The sequence below is a fragment of the Sparus aurata genome, chromosome 17 (genome assembly GCF_900880675.1).
Source record: "Sparus aurata chromosome 17, fSpaAur1.1, whole genome shotgun sequence".
Taxonomy (NCBI): domain Eukaryota; kingdom Metazoa; phylum Chordata; class Actinopteri; order Spariformes; family Sparidae; genus Sparus; species Sparus aurata.
Window position 1 is genome coordinate 29,604,384 of NC_044203.1, and position 24,201 is coordinate 29,628,584.

The window sequence follows — 24,201 nt, forward strand, 5'->3', positions numbered from 1 at the left end:
CCTTCCATGACATTCACGCCACAACACCACTGTTGTTCAATCATACGCCCCCTCAGGTGGTTGCATGTTTGTGCAGTTAGCTAAGGTTCCTAACGCTAGATTACGTTGTTTACCTTAGCTACCAAAGGTTGCTAAGGTTGCTAAAACTAGCAAGCAAACATTAACATCGCTCACGCTAGCTAATGTTAATGCTGCTAAAGCTAGCTAGCTAACATTAGGGCAGTAGAGTACGCTGGGTGTATTATGAAACCCCATTTTTTTTGTTTTTTTACCACAAAGTGGCAACAACCAAGGCTGTTTATTGCAGAAGAAACACAAAAAGCATGTGATACCTGCTGTGTTATACTACTGGCTCGTAACCTTGTTTGAAGCTGGAACCAAATGTAAGATTTCTGACACAGATATAAACAAAACAATAATATTGGACTCGACAAACATTCAAAAATGATTGATTCATAATCATAATCATGTTTTTAAGGAAAAGAGACACTTCTAGCCTGCACCTACAAGTTCTGTCGATGCAATATTTAAAAAAAAAAAAGATTTGTCTACATAAAAATGTGATTAATATGACATTTAATTCTAACAGTGACCGATCCTCAGGATTTCAGGTGCTGATTAAAAAAATCGGCTTATGTTTAACGCTGTCAAAAATGTCTGTGTAAAGTTCTGCATGTGTTTTATCGATATTCTTGCTTGTATTCACCTACAAACAAAACAGTTTCTAAAATTACCTCAAGAGGTTGTGTTAGAAAAAAAACATTCTAACTTAAAAATCCAGACAATGCTTTGCAAAGTCTTGTTAGTGAAAGTTGATGCTCTGTCTATCTATCTATCTATCTATCTATCTAGAACCAACGGCAAAAAGTAAACGGAGCATGACACTGTTTCATCATGGTGATGTTGCTTTTCCCAACAAAGACGAGACAGCATGACAAACAGACCGTTTGTTTTCTATCAATAATCACCTGTTTGCATTTCGTGTTGTTTTTTATTTTATTTATGTTTGCGTGGAACTGAAGACAGATGAATTTGCTTGAGGCATGAAAGACTTGTTTAAAATAAAAAGAGCAAGCAAACGACATCATTTCAGAAAATCCTGCTTTCATTAAGTAACAGTGCTAATTTGCAGAGAGATTGCAAAACCCTGATCTGAATTATTGTGTCAATCATATATGTAGAAAACAAAGATCTCCATCATGATAATTATGATCACCACAAAGTATAGGACATACACATTTTGCTTTACAACACACCGTGACAAAAGATTAGGTAAAACATATTTGATATTTCTACTTTAAAAAAAAATGTAAATAAAAAATAAACCCACCCGATGAGGCGTTCAAAGACATGAACTGGTTATTGACTTTGAGCATACAGGCAATTTATGAATGCTAGCCAGCATATCAGGAACCCTCCATCATTACGTTGACAGAACAATGTCTTAATAAAAGGATAATGTGAGTAAGAATAGCTGGTTTACACGCACAGAGAACTACATTTTTGTATTTGTTTTGGCTTAGAGAGTGTAGCTAGCGCTCAAAACCCCTGATATCAAGCTATTTTTGTATTCTGCACCAAAACATCATTTAAAGTTTGCTAATTTATCGGCACTCTACACGTTTAATCTTCATACTTGAAACATAATGTAAGGCAAGATAAGGCAAAGGAGCTCTGTCTGAAGGGAACAAAACAAGACTTTGTAATATATCTCTTGAGCAAGACTATACTTCCTCACATCACAGCCTTATGGGCCCTGTTTGAGAGGCAGCCCGAGGCGTCATCAACATGATTTATTTAACCGTAGTTTTTGACGGAGAGAGATTTATTTGGGTTAATATAAACTGAACTCGCTTCTAATGATCAGTCTACTCGTATGTGGAGTTAGCGGTTAGCAGTCAGAGGCCTTTGCTGCGTTCTGTGCACACAGAGACGAGCTGCTCCTGATGAACTTAATCCATCAGTTCAAACGAGGCTGCTGCATTGTGAATTTGTTTCATAACCTACATTTGTTATTTGCCAAGAAGAGATCATTGCACATCTCCTGCCAGACTTTACTTTCCGCTTGAGAGGTCTATCAGCATCAGCGCAGTGTAACAGTGTATGATTAGGAGAAGACACTTAGTAAACTAGTTGCATTTTTCATGTTTAACACTGATTTTTGAAAGTCGAGCTGTAGCTGTTACTCTCAGTATTTTAGGTATCATTTCTTGCAGAGGAAACTGAGGTGTACACGTATGACCTGATAACGATGATGTGGACAGATGCACAGATGTGTTTTCATGGGTAGATTGATGTACTGTGTATAAAAGAGGAACTCTGATAACCTGTGCCACGCCTGTGAAAACTGTTGGATAATGTCCTCTTGCTACAGTTCTGTAGAAACACTGTAAAGTCTGATATTTCATCAGGGGTTTTGTCAGCTGAGCCTGGAGACTGTAATTTTATAACAAAAAGAAAAGAAAGAAGGGTCACACGTAATGTAACTAGTAAAGTGTTTTCATTGTCATAATTAAACTTTTACGTAAATTAAAACAGTTTCTTGATCATTTTCAAGTTAAATAATTTGCCTTGTGATATGTAGTGTTGGCTTTACCAGTAAAATGAATAACAAAACACAATGTAACCTACAGTACATACACCCCCTTACGTCCTCTGAATAATGCTAGACCTGGTACCGGTCCACAGACCAGTGGTTGGAAACCCCTGATATTAAGTGTTTCTGTCATGTTTAGTCAATGTGAATACATAAACAAACTAGATGTGTTGAAGTACACATTACGTTTAATAAATCTGCTTTCATTTAATTTTATCAGACTGAGTTTTTTGATACATTCACCTTGACTCATCCCGGTAGAAAAACCTTACATACCCTACAAGTTTTTATTCAACTTATGAAATCAAATTAGATGAAAAATTCAAGGTAATGTCACTGTTTTAGGCAAACCACATTTTTGGATGCCCCTCGGCCTCTGCTGCTTTTAATTTGACGATTCTTTTTCAAATTTCCATTTGATGAAAGTGCGCCATTACATTTCTGAAGTTATTTTATGTTTTTTTATTCATAAGAGAAATCAGGGTTTAAGCTTTCAATCAACTGCAAAAAGGTTTCTCCCTGCATGTAAACGCAGCCTCTGATGTGACATTGACTAGTGTACGCTTTTGTTATTAAGCTCATATTAAGACAGTGTTCAGTCAAAAACATTTGAAAGATGTGTGAAAAGACTGTTTTTCACTTCTCACACTGGCTTTTATCCATAATTTAACGCTTCTACGTGAGCCTGCTGGCAAAACAGTCATGCAGGGTATTTACTGTACATACTGGAATCCCCTTCCCCATCAATATACATCTTAATTAATATATATTATTGACACCATCATTATCAAGTTAGACTGTTAGTGTGCTTTGATATTACATCACAGGTTCATCAAATGTCTTTGAATAGCACAACCAACTGGCTAGTCAGCATCACTTCTTTTTTCTCATTCAAACATCTGATGCAACACAGTGAGAACAAAGCATCAAAAGTGAAGCGATGCTCAAACTTCCCAAAGACTTCAGTGATCAGTGTCCTATGATCTTTCAGCACGATTTGAACACACACACACACGCACACACGCATACACACACACACACACATTGTCGAAAAGAGATAACACTTTGGCCGCTCGCTCGCAAATATGTTGTGCTTTAGGTCTGTATTTTTTCCAGAAAAGTCAGAGAGCTGGAAGCCACACTAAAGGGAGAAGACGTCGGAGATGAGACGGACACTTCACGTCGACCACAGTGCAGGAAGTTCCCCCGAGAAAAATCTCAACACGTTCTAGTTGGAAAATGCTGAGGAGAAGCTGTGACTGGACAGTGTTGAATTTACAAAACCTCAAAAATGATGGTGACTTTTGTGTTCATTTGTTACGAGGGGCCACCGAGTCGCGTCACACATTAAATACAATTATGTGGAAACGAGATGCTGGGAGGCGTTTACATCTCTCAGCCTCAGTGGGTTATCTTCTACCCCTTTTCGACCGAGGTGGTTCAGGTGCTGGTTCGGAACCAGTGCCTACTCTGGAAGAAGCCAGAGTGGCACCAACGCTTTGACCTGCTTATGTCAGAAGCTGAGGGCGGGGTTATCGTGACCAAGGACCCACTAAAACCACTTACGACTGCCAATTTTAAATTCCAGATCTATTGTGGCATGTTCTGACTCATCTACAGGAGAATAAAGCAAAAAAATTATCATTCTGGCCACCAAATCGAAGCAGCGGTGGTCCGAGGACCGGTCATGTTTGGATGTCAATGTAGCCATGCGAAGCCAGGAGCAACAGTCGATGTTGTTCGCCAGAGCTGTTCCTAGCAATGATGGGAAATTGGTGATGTATACAGCGTCTCACTGAAGTTTTTCAGGGTTGAACCACCTCTGAACCAGCACTAGCACCAGCCCTAGAACCAGCACTCGATCCACTTTGTTCGAAAGGGGATATTCTTGGGAAGTAATTAATCAAAAAGAAAGAGAGGAGAGGTTTGCTCTCCTCTGACAGACACACAGAAATAAAGGAGAACAAAAAGCGCAGTTACTCCTTGCCCTGATGCTTCGACTGGCAGCAGACACAGTGACGGTTACAGGAGACAGATGTAGAGCAGATGACGAGCAAACTGTGTCACACCACAATGAAAGCAACAAAAACATGGGTCGCTGGTTAACACTGCATGTTTTAGAGCCCACGTACAACAACTGAGGCGAGAAATTCAAATAATTTCTTTGACATTGTCCAGTGGGTCATGCTCTGACCCGGAAAAGTACCAGTTTTCCCAAATGACGGCGTGTGAAGGGGCGTCCCATGGAGGACGGCCAGCGTGAGGGGGGAGTACTGGCATGGAGCGGTACATTTTATGTGACAAATCTGAGGAAATGAGTGGCAAGGAGTCATCATATGCAGGGTGAAATCCAGTAGAGGGAGGCGGGTTATTACACAGTTTACGGGGCAGGAGATGTGTTGTGGGTCGCCACTGCGTCTCGCATAGCCGAGGGATCAGGGAAGGATCGCGATTCATTTGGCTTTGATTTCCGTGTAGTTGCTGCCGTCATCCCCCCTCCCTGAGGCCCCCTCCCTGGGCCTGGCCCCGATAAACTCCAGAGCAGCGTAATTCAGCTCTTGCCTCTCCAGTCCTGCCATAGAGCCCACAGGTTGATAATCCCCGTCTTCTCCCTGCAGACAGAAGCACGAATCAGCGGCAGAAATCACTGGCAAGGTGCCGGCGACACCTCGGATGACAGACGAGTGCGACAGACACCATAAAGAAAAGATGTTAGGGGTTACTGGTCGACAACTGACAGGGAGATTGAGATGTTTCCTGTTAGGTTTGGCAGTTTGTGTTAGCGATGAGGCAGCCATGCAGAAGGCAGTTTCTGGAAACAAACGGCAGTGTACAGGACACAGAAGCTGATATGCGAGGAGATGCATCTGTCACTGAGGCTTGTGTTGTTTGGTTTTTTTTTAATGGGGATTTGTTTAGGAACCTTACCGTAGTCTCCTCTAGAATGGAGTTAAACTTTGAGCCCAACAGCTCTGTCTTAAGCTGTGCAAGAGTTAGGGGAGAGAAAAACAGACAGAAAAACGCAGAGAAGCGATGAAAGCAAGAGAAAACAGTGTTCGGAAAGGTCATGGTTGGAGCTACTGGACTGCTGGTGGGAGAGATTCCTTTATTACCTCATTTTCAGAGGTCAAAATGGGGTGTTATATTTTTTTTTTTTTACAAAGTGTTACACAGAACTACAACCCCAAACAATCTGAGAATGGTCACCCAACCCATCCTCCATCATAATCATAATCATTGACATCAGCATGTCTCACCACTTTCTTCCTCAGATTTTGTTTGTCCTTCTTGACTGCGCTGTAGTACAAAGCTGGGTTCTCCAGGACCACGTCCTGCCTAGGGTTGCCATTCTCTCTGGGGGACGGAGTCACATAATCAGACTCGGTCTCGACTGCGACTAACGCAGGGTGACACGCCAAGCCTGGGCATCCATTTTAAAACAACAAGCTCTGTGAGGTTATGCTGGAGGCCAACTGTGGCTGTGAGTGACGTGGTTATGTTTATGGGTTTAGTCGCTGAGCTCACACCCACTTCAGGGGTGATTTGCCAGAGAAAGCTTGCAAATTTGGGGGTCCAAATATGCCTTGAGGCTAAAATAAAGCACCTTGGTTAAGAGGGCTACCCGGGTTGTATTTAGCGTAGCAGGTCAAGGATACAGAAGCGGTGTCAGAGCAGGGAATTGGGCCTGCAAAATATAAGGTTAGTCCAGCTTTCTAACCCACTCCGCAAGGCAGCCAATGTGGATCTCCAAGGATTTCAGCTGGGACTTGTCCTGGCAAATAAACTGAAATTGCTCTGGAGAAAATGATTCTCACGTCCACATCAGTCCCACATTCACTCATATACAATGTGTGTGTGTTTTAGAATGGATGACAAGGCTTAAGTGTCTCCTTGGATGTCAGAAAATGCTTAGTGAGGAAAAACGACTACTTCTGCCTCGCATCGGCCTCTCCATTAGTCTGTCATTGATACTCACTTCTTGTTGTTGTGGCCAACGTATCTCACTGCTGCGATGATGAAGGCTATGACCGCCACGCCTCCAATGGTGCCGACTATGACTGCCATCATGTACTTTTCTGCAAACAAAGGTGATCGAAGTTAGATATGAGGACATGCGACTTAATTGGGAGCACTACGTAGTTTCCGGGGAAGAAATTTGAATCAGAAGAGGAAATATCTTAATTAACTGATTCTGTTTTTAATGCCTAAACAAACTAAATAAACAAACTGACTTTAAAGGACAGCACAGTTTCATACTGCCACCTTTCTAGCTTCAAACAGTCTTATTTTCCTCTGAGAACAGCTTGTTTATTCAGTACGTTAGAGTTTGTATTATTCCCTCATTAATATTGTCTGTATTGAGTGTGAATTTCATCTCTAAAACTACACAATGCCCCTTTAATTTACACACAGAAAAATGGTGCACCTAGTATATAATAAAAAATAAAAAAATATAAAATTAGAGGGATTGTTCATATAATCGCAGCACAAATGCATCAAGTTAGTAGAAAATCCACCATTTATGAAGTCCATCATGTACTTTTATGAGGATGACAGCATCTTAAGGATAAAACTGTAGTTATTCTATATTTTTCTTTTTGTCCTATTGTCCAACGAATCCAATGAAGAGACCAAAACCAACAATGTGCCATGTTTGTTTTCGGAGCGTTCCCACAAGTGCAAACAATGTGCACAAGTGACGGGCAAGAAGAGAAGAAGCACTTAATCCTTACGAAGCAGCTAACCGGGGTGCTACGGAGTACACTGGAAGGAAGCCTAAATAATCACAGTATTTATTTTCAAGCCTGGTGTCCCAGTACTCTCTGATATTTCTGCCATGCTTGAGATTTTTTACTTAATTCCTGGCTGGATCAGAGAACAGAGTTGGCTTGGGGGATTTCTTACTTTTTCACCATCCTTCTCTAAAGTTACAAGTCAAAATGTTGCTGCCTTAACTTTGGTTACAAAACCAGGTGACAAATCTTATGTGCCCTTTTCTCCACAGTGTCAAGTTGTGGTGTGAAAGCTGTCTGTATCTCAATGATTAAAGGCACGCCACCCATTTCCCTCCTTTTCCACTCAACATATAAATATTTTAAACCGAACTTGAAATATACAAAATGGTTTGATTTCTTAAAAAAGGCTTAAAACAGTTTTTCTTAGGAAGCATCTAAAAGAGAGGAAATAGTGCATTCGACTATTTTCTGCAGCAGATCGGTACACATTTAATTTACAGCAATAGGACAACATATACAAAACCTGAAAGCGTCAGATGGTTTGTCACGCAGAACCATCTGGGAAAGCACTGTGCAAAACGCTTTGGAAAAGAGCAGACATTTAAAAAAAATAATACTTGGCAGGTATTTCAGGAGATGAACCATCTGTCTGTCACAGGCTAACCTCTCCAGTCGGATCAACAGTGCCTCAACTAGCAGAAGCCAGTTAGTATATTATAGTCAGTAGGGAGAAGAAGCCTTCAGAGGCTCTTTGCTTTTCTTTCAATAAAATATACTACACAGTTCCAATACGACAACAGTTGCATCCTTCGCTAGTCGTCACACTTAAACAACGTGCAATCTCTGGCTGACAGTAGTTCCTGTGTGTGTAGCCATGGGTTTGACTCAACACAGTGCTGTTGGTCAGGGGAATGAAGGAACATGTAATATAAGATCGATCAGGCTTTGGCGACACTAACAACACTTTTCAGTGAGATCAATGTACTGTTGTTTTGTTAATTGGATTTGTTGACAATAAGGAAACAGAATATCAACAGGCTTATTCTTTCAGGAAAACCTGAAAAGCTATAATCATTGCTTTCCTATCTGTCAGTGTTGTTTTATATGTTCTTGTGTGCACTGACGCTCCTCTCTCCCACAGAAAACACTGCTCCTGGAATGTCTCATCAGTCGTCCCGTCTTTAAATCTGTGACTTTGTGACATCACACTGCGTCACCATGTCACACATTTTCATAATTCATGCCCAGCGGCTCCAATGACACATCAGAGTTAATTTAGCACAGTTGCTTTGTTGCTGTTAGCGTCGTTTGCTCAGGCGTGTGTCACCTGACCAATCAGAAGAGACTGGGTATTAAGGAGAGGGGGGTCTTAAGAGCGATTCAGACAGAGGGGGAATACAGAGCTGCAGCACTGGTCAGTATGAGAAACTTTTATATGAGAGTTTAATATGTCTCCTTTAAAGAATGCTAAAAGAAAGACGATGAAAAAGAAGCAGAAGGAGGAAATTCCTGTATGACTTAACCAAACATCACAACAGGAATCAAAAGTAAATCATCAGTTTCAGTGTTCAGTTTGTCTCTACTCACTCTCCTGCTGTAGCTCCAGGTGTACGCTCTCTCTTCCGTACATGTTGAACATGCTGCAGTGAACGTTGACGGCAGGGCCGTTGTCGATCCGCTCGCCTTTCTCCCTGAGCTTGATCATACCGGTGGAGGTGTGTCCGTCTGTGTGCGTGTAGAAGTTGTACCGCCCGTCCGTTTCGTTGATGGTGACGTTCAGGTCGGGCAGATAGAACTCAATGGTGGGTTCAGGGTTTCCTGTGGCCATGCAGACACACTGGACGCCCTCCCGCACCACCGTGCACTTGGACTCCTCCAGAAAGACCGGGGCATCTGTTGAGGATATTTAAAAAGCTTCAGAGATGCTCATTACCGATCATTTGTTTATTCTATGTCCTACTGAGGCACTCACACTCAACAGTGATGTTCAGGGAGCTGCTGGCTCTTCCGTGCTCGTTCTCGGCCAGGCAGCGGTACTGTCCGTCTCCCTGCGGTGTGATCTCCAGGATTTCCAGCACTGACAGCTCGTCAGCGGTGATGGTGCCCACCAGCTCCCCGTCCTTCAGCCAGGTGAGGGTCGGGGCAGGGCTGCCCTGGGTGCTACAGTGCAGGGCCAGCGAGGTTCCCTCTTGTACCGTCATGGAGTCGTTCACCACGGGCTCACGGGGAGGGTCTGCAGCAAAATGTAGAGATATTCAGGGTTTGAGTTTGGGTTACTGGTTTTAGTTTCAGGAGACAATATTTAGTTAAATCTGCAGTAAGTGATTTGTTTTTTTGGACACTTTGAGCAGCGGACATCCAGCAATGTTTTGTTAACTCCTGAGGAAAACATTGGCTTTTAAGCTCAATGTTCACAAGTCTCTCACTGTGTCTCTTTGCTGTTACGGTGATTTGTTTTCAGTGTTTTTACTGAAAACAGATGCCTGCTGCAGCCAAAAACGACACAGAGCACTAAGTATAAGCAGAAAATGGTAAAGTTGAGCGTCAGTCGGGTTAACAGTGAGCTGAAACTCACTGTAAAGCGCCATAAAGCTCCATAAAGCTGAGGGATCATCTGCTCTGTGATAATTCTGTGTTGATCAGTGTGAGCGACCTCTTTCACACAGGTTTCACTTTAAAAATGTTTTGCGATAAAGTCACTAATCACGTGTTAAGATCTATGAGAAGACTTTATTGAATCTTAATAACGAGTGCGTATTCCGTATGAACACCTAATTTTTTATTCTATGTTGTATTATACAACTTGTGAAATAGATCTGACCATGTCTCTTTCTGTATGTGTTGAGCCTCTCAGCAGAGTGAGCTTCTCTGTCTCAGGATAAAATAAACTGTACGTTTGTTTCAGTTGATGCAAGTGTTCAGTGATTACTTTGGGCAGAGAGTCCTATATCATCAACATCTCCTCCAAAGTTCTGACATTGTTACTGTTAGAGAGGAAGGTTTGAGTATGTAGTGAGCTCCCACGGAAAAAGATAATACATTTTTTTTATGTGTGATATGTATCAACACTGTCTGACAATGAAAGGAACAAAGAAACTGAGAGCTACAAAGAGAATGTGGTGATTTAGTTTCAGGGAGATCTCAGAACACAGAAAAATATTAAATCTTCGGATTCTTGTTTTGTTTCCTGTGATGAAGTTAAATTGTCAGTGGCCCCCTCGGGTCACAGTGTGATTGTTTCTGCGGCGCTCCGTGTTTGTTTGAAACAAAAAAGGAAATTGATTTGTGACAGCATTAGTGTGCTGTGTGGATTTGGGACACGGCTCCGCTCGTCCAATACACCTTTTTTATTGTTCTGCCATTTCCTCTCCGTGGCTCTGAAGCTCTGCGGCGCATATTGATTAATTGGCAGAGGAAGGACAGGTTAGAAAATACTGAGCATACGGATCAACAACAGCTGGGTTCTTGATTTGAGAGGTTTCTGTGAATGTTATGAGGCTTTTTTATTTTGTTTTCTGTTATTTGTAGATTTTGGAAATCCAAGCTGACAACGACCTGCCTATGACTTTGTCTTTATTGTTTCTGACGTAAGAATTCAAACTAATTCCTCTATTGTTACTTTTTCTAAACCATCAACTGCTGTGTCCCTCTTACCTAAAACATACTTATTCTATATAGTATTTACAATATATATGTTAGAACTGCGACACAGCTGCCGTCTCAGGGACTTACACTTGACGGCAAGGTACAGTGAGGTGTTCATGATGCCGTAGCCGTTGTCCCCGACGCAGGTGTAGATTCCCTCCTGCGCGGGCGTCACGTCGTCCAGAGCGAGAGAGATGTTGGACGCCGTGTCCCACAGAAGCTCCTGGTCGCCGAACATCCAGAAGATCTTGGGAGGAGGGTTACTGTCCACCTCGCAGTGGAGCATCACAGAGCTGCCCTCCATCACCTCTGAGGACACGTTCACCCAAACGGCGCGTGGGGCATCTGGGAGAGGAAGTAAGGCGGAGGATTTAATGTCCAAAAGGCAGAGATATATATGGGTTTTGTTTTCGATGTTTGGTGTAAACTGCAGGAATTGCAGTGCGGCACAACAACAATGCAGATTCTGTAGCTATTCTTGCAGGCTAACGCTGCAAATGTCAATGTCGGTCCGTCTCTCACTCACTTCGGACCAGACTGAATTATCTCAACAACTGTTCGATGGATTCTGGATGTGGAGGAATAATATCCTGAAAAGCTGACTCTGCTCTTGCTCCCCTTCACAGTGTTGCTGTCAACTGGAAGTATGCCTCAGCGTTAGCTCCACAGGAACTCTAAAATCATTCTTGGAACTCAAACGATGGCGCTGCACGACACAAACACTACACTATCTTGAGTCACTGCCTGGAAGCCACTCAAGAAAGAAATTTGCTTGAGTGGGATTCATAAATGCTTTTGGGACTCTAGTGTGGCATGTCAGACACAACAATATTGTTATTGCCTGCATTTGAATTACAAAATCACAGGAGGCTGGCCATCATTTACAACGATGCTGAGCAAAGAGAAACAGTCCGTCGGAGGCTGGAGATTGAGGTGGAAAAGGTGCTTTTTAACTTACACTTGATGTCTAGTGAGATGAGCCTCTCATAGACCAGAGTGGTGTTGGGATAGTAGACCCTGCAGCCCAGGAGCTGCCCGTTGTGCATGGGTCTGGGTGTGAAGGTGAGGGTGCTGGAGAGAACCGCCGTGTTGCTCTCCTCCAGGTAGTCAGAGCTGAACTCCGGGTCGGGCAGGTAGTCGGTGTACATCCACTGGATCTCTGGGGTCATGTCGGGGCAGTTGTCCGGGGCGTAGCACGTCAGCTCCAGACTCTCGTCGCTGACGATCTCCTCTGGGACGTCGATGTTGGGTTGATCTGGTGGACAGGAATGAAAAGGACATTACTGGATTTATTTAATGTATAATATAAGAGGAACTTTAATTGTAAAGCAGCATTTTATCTTATCTAGATGGATGAAATTGTTATATTCAATACATTAAATTTGTACTTTCCTTTTTTACATATATATATATATTTCTGGTTTATTGGTCACAGTTTCATGTATATTTCCCTCTGATCAGTGACTTACCCAGAACCTTGAGCTCAGAGAAGTCCGGGAACGTATACATGTTGGCTCCACCGAGATCAGCACGAAAGTAGTATCTCCCTGAGTGCTCCGCGCCGATGTTGTTGATGAGCAGAGTGCAGTTCCTCTGGTGCAGGTCGCCCAGCAGCTTGGTGCGGCCCTTGTAGCTCTCGTGCACGATGTCTGTGCGTGTTTTGAAGACGACAGGAGGGAAGAGCTGAGGGTAAGGCTGGCCAAAGTACCAGATACCGTGAACGCCGCGGTACGGCCTGATACCGGACGGATACATGAAGGTGCACGGGATGACCACACAGGAGTTCGTCATGGCCGAGATGTCCCGAGGGACCCAAACGTTCCACTGGCAACTGGCATCTGAGAGAAGATCAGAGACAGACTTTAAGATTAGAAATTCTTACAGTTACATAATAATAAAATAAATATAGTAAAATTAAAAACTAAAATAATATAGGAAGCACAAGAGTGTTTTCTGAACTCTCAGAAAAACTCTCAGACTATTAAAATGTCTTTATTCTCACAGCGTGGTCATGTTCTGATGAGTCTGAGTTTGTTTTTAAAGGAGACCAGTTGTGCCTTTTTCGTTTGCATTTCCTTTTTTCCCTGTGTTTTATATTTGATCTTGTGCATGTAAAAGATCATGAAAGTCATTAAGGTCAAAATCCACACCAACAGAAGCTGCTCTGTCCCACAGAAAACACTGCTCCTGAAACGCCTCGTCAGTAGTACCTGCCTTTAATTTTGTGACTTTGTGACATCACACTACATCAAAGAATCACATTTGTATAATTCATGCCTAGCAGCTAGTTTGGCATTTCAGACTGAATTAGCACAGCTGCTCTGTTGTTGTTATTGGCTGTGACCAATCGGAGCAGACTGGGTATTCAGGAGGAGGGGCCTTAAAGAGACAGGAGCTAAAACAGAATGTATCCGACAGAAAATGAACATAAAATGTCTCCATAATGCTCTAATATGACCATGCTGTGACAGTAATGGCATTTTAATATGATGGAGTGTATAAAAAAGCATATGATCACCTCAGTAGTACCTAGAATAATCTGTAATATGTAAGATAAATTAGTAAATTAAGTTTAAAAATAATGTTGTACATGATACTGCCAATTAATATTGCATCTGCGAGTGAAAAAATATTATTGCATGCCTTCTTTATGTACCATCAGACAGCAAAGAGGTACAGAAATGTATTACCATTGATGATCAACAGCAGTGGTAAGAGCAGCTCCAAACACCACATGGTCTCTGCTCAGCGCTGGACCATAGACCTCTGGAACACAACACATCCTGTCAGTTACAGCACATGCATCATCGAGAGAAAAAGAACCGGAACCGTCTTGTTTACAGCACGGCTGCTGCTGATGACTCAGACACTGCATTTACCTCAGAGAATGACACCAATAATCTAAATGTTATTGAGATTTAACAGTTTAGTTTCTGGCTTCGGAGCGAAGCACGGTACCTTGATCTACAACCACAAAGAAATGCAATGCGGTTTTGAACTTATTATATTTTTTGAGGTTAAAGGGGCACTGTGTAGTTCTGTAGAAGCAGTTCAAACTGAGAATTTTAATATTTACAACATTAATGAGGTAATAATACAAACATGTATTTTTCCATAACTGAATAAACAAACTGTTCTCAGAGGAAAATAAGGTCCCTGCAATACTGTTTGAAGAAAGAAAGGTGGCAGGGTTCGCCACATATAAACAAAGTTAGTTGTCCTTTAAGGTCAGTTTGTTTATTCAGTTTGTTCAGTCATGACAACAAAGAGAGTTTGTTTATTTAGTTTATTCAGGCATAAAATAATCAGTCGATGATAATCTTCCTCTTCTGATTAAAACTACAAAGTGCACCTTTAACAGTGTTTAAAACTCTTTTTTACTGACTCAATGATCACCAAAATTGATGTTTGCATCAGTTCCTGCACAAAGTCTAACATTTTTCCAATCCCAATTTGATGTTTTCATCACTCATCATCACACACGTCCCTGTATCAGAATATGTCTGATACATTTGCCAGAAACACAGATTCGCCTACAAAAACAACACGAAGCGCTCAATTTCTCCCAGCGGTAACCCAAACAACAGGTCGAAAAAGGATAAGACACATGATGTTATATCAGTCATTTCTTTTCTTACTTTGTTATTATTGACAGACCTAGAAATGCTTGAAATTGTATTTCACTCAGTAGCCCTTTAAACACAACGCATTATGGACAACATTATATTCTAAATAACTGGATCTAGAGACAAAATGACAAAATGATTCAAATCAAACTGACTTCAGGAACTTCAGGACACAGTGTAACTGTTTAAAATGTGTTTTATGTCATAGCAGCAAAAAAAACAAGAAGAAAAAACTAATTTAAAAATGTTTGTTAGTATCTTTTATAAAACCATGATTGTGGTTTTACCTTGAAATGCTGATGGTTAGAAACAGACAGAAGCTCTGCAGGACAGCTGGTCAGCAGCTCCACTAGAGGGTGTTCACTCACACCCAGACAGCTCGACAGCCTTCTTCTCTGTGGAAAAAGAAAATAATTACCAGTTACATCAGCATCATCAGGCGATGACATCACTTGCAGCCCCCCGACTCACACAGAGCCGTAGTAAAGTCACACAAACTCAGCGTCAGTCAGCACCTGCTCGCTGCTCCCCGCCGCCGCCGCCGTACGTAAGCTCTTCCGATGAATGACTGCCACTGTTGTCCGAGGTCTGACACAAACTCCAGTCACCACACATCATGTCATCAGTAGATTACTGATACTATCTGTGCCGTACTCATGACGGTGATGATGACATATGTAAACAAAAGCCACTGTATTGAAAAAGAAACTGCACATAAATAATTTAGTGTCAGCACATTATGTTCCAAAAGTGTCACTATTGATGGTTTTTCTCACTTAAGATTAAGAAAACTTTTCCCTGAAAACTTTTCATTGTCATATTTGAACTTTCTACATAAATTTAACAGTTTCTTGAACATTTTAATGTTAAATGGAAATAATGTGCTTTGTGGAGTGTTATAAAAATGTTTGCAATTCAAGCTGAATAAATAACAAAACCCAATGCAGTAGCCTACACTTTATAGCAATTACATCTGTAAATGTAACCTACAGTACATCCGCGCCCTTACAGCCTATTGGGTTTTTTTTGGGCCAGTCCTGAATGACCCAAGACCCGGTACTGGTCCACAGGCCAGTGGTGGGGAATCCTTAGACGAGAATATAAGCTCTCAGTTTTGGTTCCAAATACCTGTGTGTTATTTGTTTTCAATCAAGCTAGAATCTGTTCTTTACTTTCAACTGCCTTCAAACATAAATAACACTGACAGCCAACATTCAGCAATACTATAACATATCTTTGTAAACAAGGTTGACTACTTCTCGGGTCTTAAAATCAGTTGTGTCTTTAAATTCCGAAAACAATTTACGTGTAATGAAAGAACTTCCTTGAAATTGAGCAAATTTGCACATCATTACAATGACTCCGTATGAATAAGGATTCACTATAGTTACCTTGAACAGGTTAAAGAAGGCAGGTTCATCGTGATCATGCAAAAAACTGAGTTGTTAAAGTCAGATACAGACATGTTTACTTCAACATATGTCATGACGTGATGAGTTTTGTTTGTAGTTAGCACCTACATTACATCTGACTAATTGTTACAGACCTGGGATCAGTGGTGCTGCACTCAAAAAAATTCAAATGCAAGTCATTTTGTGTAAATACAGTATGTGGCCGTGTCCTGTTGTTTCAGTAAAAACAGGTTGTTGTTGGCATTACATGGTCATCATGAATTCTTATTTTTGTCACATAAGGTGAACAAAAAAAAGAAAACATCTAAAGCCACATCGCTTATTGAGTCACTATAAAATGAAAATCTTCACGCCACGCCGGCTCCTGATTAAAGACAAAATATGCAAAATTTCGGAATTTTGAGTTCTCTACTTACATTAGTCCAAATGTTTTCAACAATGTTCAAACTCAGAAAAATCCTAATATTAGTCAAGAGAGTTGGGTTCATTTGGTCGCCTGTCACTATAACTGCTGGGAAAATGTAAGATGATGCACCAGAGAGTGAGGGAGGAAGTTGGTGAACGTGAGCAAGGGTAATGTAAAAATAAACCTTAATACATTACATCCTCTTTGAACATTTATGGCTGAGTCACATCAGATTTTCATCAGCAACACTACGACCAAGCTACTTCACAACTTATCAAACTTTGATTGAGAGACCCCTTCATGGAACAAGTTATATTCTGGATTTTTAACCCCCATTCATTGATACGTGACAAGTTACATTTAGAATCTTTGAAATAAACTCCAGCCAATAATGATGATGACAGGATTTAGATCAACATGCAGCTCTTTAGGCAAATGTAGCGTCTGTGCTCGCTCTGACTAATTCCTGAATTAATTATACAATCTGTTTCAACACTAAACACAATCATCACCTTCCAACTGATTTAATTGTTTCTTTTAGTCATTCAATCAGCGTTGTCTTCTCACATTGGTAACAATTAAGCAAAATGAAAGTGCTTCCATCCACTCTGCAATCTAATACAGGTAACAATGTCATCGTTTAACCTATTATTTTATATTTGTTTAGTTGATATTTAAAAGTGTGCAACTGGTCGTTGCTTTTACTTTTCATGTTTTTTAAAGAAATATGTAGCTGTTTAACTGCAATATAAATAGAATGAATACTGTTTTCATGATTGGCTGGTCCCTGTGATGTAGAATGAATACGCACAGAAGTAGAGGCAGAGGATTTAGCCTCATGCTGCAGCAGCCGGTGTGTGCAGATGGCAGGCCTAAGAGTGGATTGTGTTCTGAAGCTTCGTGATTAACACATCACAACATCCCCCGAAGAATCCATGACCAATATTAGCCTCGTTGATGGAGCGAAGTGAGAAATGATGTTGGTTCGACATGGCAAGAGGCCGTGGATCTGTCCTGCTGCTCATCATGCAGTCATGTATTTTTGAACACTCAAAGGAAATGTACTTGCTCTGTCAGCTGCCTGGTACTTTTTATTAGCAATAAAGAAGAGATATTAGGTTTTCCTTTCCTTCAGGGTTTTATATGGGTTCAGGTCTGCACCTACAGAAGCTGCTCTTTCTCACAGAAAACACTGCTCTTGAAACGCCTCATCAGTAGTTCTGCCTTTAATGCTGTGACTTTGTGACATCACACTACATCACTATGTCACACATTTGAATAGTTTATGCCTAGCGTCTTGTTTGAAGTGTAAGAATTGTTTTAGCACAGCTGGCTCAGGCATGTGTGAGCTGGCCAATCAGAGCACACTGGGTATTTAGGAGGGGGTTCTTAAAGAGACAGGAGCAAAACAGAGCTTTTAAGACAGAGGGGAAATAACTACTTTTTATGGCCACTTGGGGGCAGCAGAGACAAGTTGTGAAAGGTCATATCATCGTCTTAGAAGTAGTCTGAGGTAGTATTCTCCTACCTTATGATATCTGAGTGCTACTGTTTTAAAAATCCCTGTTACTACCTGAAACAACAGAAACCTCCAAGACAACATCAGACTTGTCGCAATTGGTACAAACCTAAAAAAGCTGTCTGATATAACCTTTTCTTAACGCCACGGCTCACCTCTCCATGTGCATGTGACACTGTTTTGCAGACACTGTCGCTGCACCCTGGGTTTAATGCCATCTAAGACTATTTTGATTAGTTAAAAGAAATCAGACCTTTCTCAAGTGCTAACGCATCACTCTGGAGAGTGGTCTGGCTATGCAAGACTACCTTTTAAGTTGATATAGTATATATAGTCTGTAGTCGGTATAAAACATACTGTAAGTACTTTTCAGTTTAAAAAAAGCTGGAAAAATGCTATGAGAGTGGTTACAGGGAACACTAAATTATCAGGCCAAACAGCTAATCAAACATTTTTACATTATTATTTGATATACTCTTTTCATATTATGAAAATATTAATGAATGCTGCTTTAAAATCAAAAGTTACACCTGATAATAAGGTACAGAAAAATGAGGAACGAGTAAGGAATAAAGAAATTACTTGATTTAATTGATTAGTAACAGATGAGTCTAAATTGGCAACTACTCAGTACAACGTCTCACTTGTAGGTATACAAAAAAGAGAGACTAATAAGTAAGTAATTAGTAACTAATGAGTCTGTATTGTAACTATACAGTTTCACTTTACATGAAGCACACAAAAAAGTAACTACTGATTAAGTAATTAGTAACTAATTAATCTATATTGGTAACCGATGAATATGAAAGGTCACTATATGAAGCACACAAAAGAGTAACTAATGATGAAGTAATTAGTGACTAAGGAGCCTGTAATGGGTAACTAGTCAGTATTATGTATCACTACTTGAAGATACATAAATAGTAACTAATGATTAGGTAATTAGTATCTAATGAGTGTATATTGGTAACTACTCAGTATGATGTTTCAGTTTACTTAAATGCACACAAAAGAGTAACTAATGATAAAGTAATTAGGAATGCATGGGTCGTCATACTTCATGCCACTCAGCAGCTGGTTGAACTAAACTAATGAACTAATCATTATGTAATGATTAATTAATGTGGTATCTCCCACTCTGTTCTTCAGTAACTCTTCATTATTCACAATACAGTCCTCAAATCACCGTTATTCAGGAATAACTCATTAACGATTCCTCAACCATCAGGTTTGATTCTGGTCCATTCCTTACGCTCCTCAGTAACTACTCGTGTACCTTGTTGTAAAGTGTGACCGAATCAACGTCTCAGACTGAAAGTGGGTCACACATCTCGAGACGTCTTGGCCCATAATGCCACACTGTTGGCTGTGACAGTCCTAACTTTTCTCCAGTGTTGCGTCAAGCTTCACCATCTGCACGGCAACAAAAGGCCAAGAGCAAGGCGAGCGTGTCCAGGCAGAGAGGCCGTGCAGCGGCAAACGGCAGGAGAGAACAGAGCCGAGCAGCCGGGCAGGGCCACTGACACCACCAACATCCAGCCCAACAACAACGGCCTCATTGACGGTGCAGACAAACGGCTGGCACAGAGCACACAGCATACGTGTGCACACTTAAGCGCGCGCACACACACACGCGACACGCACACAAAACACTTGCCTCATACCAGCCTCAGCACCAGGCTCCTGCTCCCTCTCAGTCCTCACTTCTTCTTCTTCTTCTTCTTCGTCTTCTTCTACCACCCGTTGTTGTTCTCCCTGAGTTGGTCGTCTTGCTCTGAATCCTAGATGTCAGATTCACCAGGAAAGGACAGAAAAGGGAGATAAAGAGAGATGTGAGAAGGAGACAAGGGAAAAGGGAAAGAGAGGGAGTCTGTGTGAGCACTGGTTTACATGTGTCGTGGGCAGCTCTGAATATGCGTTCAGGCATTTCTGGAGCCGTACTTTGGCCCACTCAGAATTCCTTTCCTGAGCCGTCCCATGTGTCTCAATGCCTCCAACTACGGGCCTGGACCATACTTCCCTTAACATGTTGACAGTAGGTGAACCTTTTTAATGCCAGTGGTGCACAAGACGCGAGAGCAACCATTGCTTGGTGGAGGAACGATGACTCAATATCACTTTGAGTAAGGCTGTGTTAGAGCAACACACGGGGAGTAGGAGGAACATAGAATTTGTGACATGAATATGGTTATGTAAATTAGACATTTACATTAGTTTGATGCAGATTTGGATCATAGAAGGGTCCGTTTGTTTAAAGCCGCCACCAAAAAGAGCCTGAATTAGACAATTAAACTGAAGAAAGTGAATCCGAAGCCTCGCCTGGATGAATTTAAATGTGAGCCCTCGGGTCACGATCATTGATCTTTACAGACGTGTGCAGATCTAATATTTTCCCCAATGAGGAATGTGTGCGGGCGGGGAGCACAAGCATGAACAAGCACTAGTTTACATATTAATGCAACAAAGGCAACTTGTCTATCCGAGTGGCACTTTTTTTTCCCTTGCTCTCATTGTTACATGTAGGGTGAGTCACTGTGTCCAAAAGCTGTTAGGCCGCCGGCCAAGAGACGGCATCGTCCGAGCCACGGATAACCTCAAGGGAATCCCTCCGTAAACAGTCTGGAGAGGAGCTGAAGAAGAGAATGCTGCTTTGACGCTCTGAAGCCGTCTATAAACGAATACGCAGCATGCCATACTCCCCCCACCCCACACACACACACACACACACCGCCACCACACCACACACACACACACAGGCAGCATTAGGCATGCCAACACACTCCTCAGTGTGGGGTGTGCAGCTATGTGACCTTCCTCTGCAAATCCCTATGTGCTGGTTGTAAGCTCAGGCTGCTCCATTGTCCTGCTGGGACTGTATAGTCATAGTATATGTGTGCATTAAATCAGCAAGAGCAGGCGGAGAGAGCTAACACGATCATGGCATGTTCGGTGCAAAAGAAACTAAGACCCAGCAGGTTGAGAAGGTGACAGAGGTATTCCCAAAGTACATCCGTGCACATTTATCTACATCATCAGAACCTCTTCTTCTAAGATCTAATCAAAAAAAACTCAACGTAATTACTTATTCCACGTCACGCTTCAGGGATATAGATGCCATCAAAGCAATCATCCTTGCTAAATCAGGCCACGACACCTTTTATGAGTCATTTAACATTACTGAAATTTCTCCCACAAGCCATAAAAGGCTCGCACACACAATCGACTGTGCCAAGAAGAACATTTTCATTGTGAATACCGTCTGCGGCCCGCGTACAAGAGCTCCGCCGCGGCTCTTGGACGAGGCGAGCAAGAGAAAGGGAACCTTGTGCACAGAACACTGCCCATTGTGCGAGGGACAAACTGGAGGAATTTTTTTTTTTCCGGAACAGGCCCGCTCACAGCTTGCGCTTTGCTGTTTGCCTGTGACGCGCGTTGGTCCACCGCAAGCTAAGGCCCCCACTAAAATACTCAGAGGAGCAGATGGTCTTAAAACATGACTGCTCCCCCCTCCCACACATGGAGCGACGAGCACAGCACACACACACACACACACTCAGGCACACAAGATACAAACATAAACACGGAGATATGCCAATATCAGTCACACAGTCTGTCCAAGGTTCTGCAGAGATTGCTGGCATAAATTAAAGATTCAGACTGGACTTTAAGGTAGTCGAGGAATAAAAAAAAGTATTGCTGCCTTCTTCCTGCAGCAGATAATTTTGAAGTGTATTAACAAATGTATCTCTTTCTTACCTATAACTGTAGTATTTTAGGGTCTCTTTAATCTATTTTATGCATCTGTTTTTTTTTCTTTTCCTCTTTTCTATTTGAGTTCTTTAAAGCAAACTGCAACTTCTGCCGTTTTATCGGCATTCGCATGTTCTCTGCACATTTTCAATAACACACCCTGCATTTGTTTTTCGTTTGGTTTGAACTTAAGCACACAATTTTTTTTTCCTATTTCGAAAGAAGACCCACAGATATAACTCACATTTTACCAACAGCACATGAGGTGAGCGTGACATCGGAGCGGGCCACAGTTGGCCCCGATCTCCAGCATAACAAGAGACCTGAGCTCAAATAGCTTATTTTCATCTTTTCTACCTGGCAAACCCGGCTGACTCTGGCAGTCCCCGGCCCAGTGGGCAGATGGCGAGCCACAGGCCTGCTCTCTCATTAGAGCGCTCTCCCTTCCGCTCTGAACAAAAGGGGGCGACAAACAGAGCCGTCACCTGTTCAGCATCCACACAGATGAATAGAGTGCGGCCCCATCCCGGAGATGCTCCCCGAAACTGGGAAAGTGAGTTTTAATCTGCCAACCTCTGTCCCTCCATAGATGACACAAAAATATTGTTTATGTGTTTTTTTTATTTTTAATTTACCTTAAAACAACCGGTTCGAGATCATTTTGATGGTATTGTTTCTGCACTATGTAACTTCGGTGAGAGGGTAGGATCAGTGTTACGTTATGTTTACTTCAACAAACAAGTTTACAACATATAACATTGTTGTGATGTAATGAGTTTGGTTTGTAGCTGGCTCCTACATTACGTCTGGGATTTGTTGTGTTGCCCCTAGAAACTGTGCGGGGCGCCAGATCACACAAAATGCTAATTTCTGTTACAAAACCTGCTACACACATCCACCAAATCTCACAGAATACTGGCTTTAAATTGCAGCGTGTCATTTTGGAGAATAAATCTAAACTCAAATTTTAATATTTACAATTGTGATGAGGTAATAATACAATTTTGGAAATATATGTTTTTTCCATAACTCAATAAATAAGCTGTTCTCGGAGGGAAATCAGCTCCCCAGAACACTGGCAGGGTCCGCCACATATAAACAAAGCAAAACAGTATATAACAAGGTTGTCAGAGTTTGTTCATTAAAACTTTAAAAGGGGAAGCTATAATCAAAATCGACATCTAAAACACCACTCCGATTTTTAGGAATTGTTAATGTTTGCATTAAGTGAAAACGGCAAGATTTTTCCTCCTTTTGCTGATGTGGTGAAACGCTTCATTGCAGAGAACGTACCTCCACCTGGTTTGAATAACGCAGCCCGTGTTAAAATAACTTGCAAAACTGTTCAGGTTGGCTGTGTGATGCGAGGCATCGGGCCCCTGCTTGGATGTGACAGTTAGGGGAACGGCTCGGCGCTGACGGCACAGGCAGCGAAATCCATCCAGTAATTATTGGCAGGGCTTTTAGCAACCCCTGCTATCACAACACACACACACACACACACACACACACACACCCTCACAGATAACACACACGCACCCTCACAGATAACACACTCGCTCACTCATCTGTGCACGCTTACACATCATCACAAACACATTCACCCAGTCACACACACACGCACACTTACTCATTACCTAACTGGGTCCAACTTGTGACTCATCCAACTCTCAATCTTTTCACGCTCATGTTTGAACGCTCACGCAAACAAGCGCACACTCACCCCCTGACTGTAGGTGTTTGACCTTAAAGAACGAAAATAACAAGAATAGATAGATAGATAGATAGATAGATAGATAGATAGATAGATAGATAGATAGATAGATAGATCCTACGTCCTCTTGCCTCTTCCTTCCAAAAAATCTCCAATCCCAAAAGCTCCAAAGTCCATAAAAACCTTGAAACTCAGAGACAAAGTGCTGCTGCTCACCTGTGTAGGTGACCGTGGCCGACCCCCAGCAGCTCCTGTGTGAGCAGCTCCAGCAGCCGTCCCTCTGACACTCACATGCGAAGCGTCACACCAGCCCGCTGCCAGCAAGACCTCTCGCCACTCTCTGTACCAAGCCCCAACGGTGTGGAATAAACCGCCCTCCCCGCCACCATCGCCACCACCGCTGCCACCATCATCACCATCACCCCTCCCATATGAAAATCAGCCCTTCAGTGTAGCTGCATTGTTCTGAGGCTTCGCCCCGAGGCTCAGCCATTCATAAATACAAACGGGGGGCCACAAAGGGCCACACTGTTCCCCCTCGTCCCAGCAAATATGGGTGAGGCTTTGAGCTCCGAGGCCCTTCTATCCACTGGTGTACGCTGGACGGAACTGAGCATATTTCATGATTTAGGATAGATGGAGATGGAGAGCACATCCACAGTTTTTTTGTTTTGTTTTGTTTTGGAGGTCAGTGTAACAGAAGGCAGGAAGTGAGATTGGGAGGGGGCGATACAGACAATGAGGCGTAGATGCTCGTGTGTGTGTGTGTGTGTGTGTCCTTCGGTCAAATCTGTGAC

The 24,201-nt window shown here is 42.1% G+C and overlaps 1 protein-coding gene and 1 long non-coding RNA gene across 5 annotated transcripts; both read right to left on the minus strand.

Moving 5' to 3' along the window:
* Positions 1 to 971: 971 nt before the first annotated feature.
* mag (myelin associated glycoprotein) lies at positions 972 to 14,997 on the minus strand. 4 transcript variants are annotated; one of them, XM_030393484.1, is made up of 11 exons: positions 14,891 to 14,997; positions 13,668 to 13,743; positions 12,447 to 12,815; positions 11,936 to 12,232; positions 11,065 to 11,322; positions 9,305 to 9,565; positions 8,920 to 9,225; positions 6,573 to 6,672; positions 5,854 to 5,950; positions 5,525 to 5,578; positions 972 to 5,208 (listed from the first exon to the last, which is right to left on the minus strand). In XM_030393484.1, the coding sequence occupies exons 2-11, from the start codon at positions 13,711 to 13,713 to the stop codon at positions 5,050 to 5,052; spliced, it is 1,947 nt and encodes a 648-aa protein (XP_030249344.1). In that variant the 5' UTR covers positions 13,714 to 13,743; positions 14,891 to 14,997; the 3' UTR covers positions 972 to 5,049. The 4 variants fall into 4 exon arrangements, with proteins under 4 accessions (XP_030249344.1, XP_030249346.1, XP_030249345.1 ...); XM_030393485.1 differs by lacking the exon at positions 5,525 to 5,578 and having other exon boundaries at positions 5,050 to 5,208; XM_030393487.1 differs by lacking the exon at positions 5,854 to 5,950 and having other exon boundaries at positions 5,067 to 5,208.
* Positions 14,998 to 19,631: 4,634 nt separating this feature from the next.
* LOC115567170 (uncharacterized) lies at positions 19,632 to 23,770 on the minus strand. The gene is made up of 2 exons (XR_003981149.1): positions 23,621 to 23,770; positions 19,632 to 19,721 (listed from the first exon to the last, which is right to left on the minus strand). It is a non-coding gene; the product is annotated as an uncharacterized LOC115567170 (long non-coding RNA).
* Between the last annotated feature and the right edge of the window lie 431 nt (positions 23,771 to 24,201).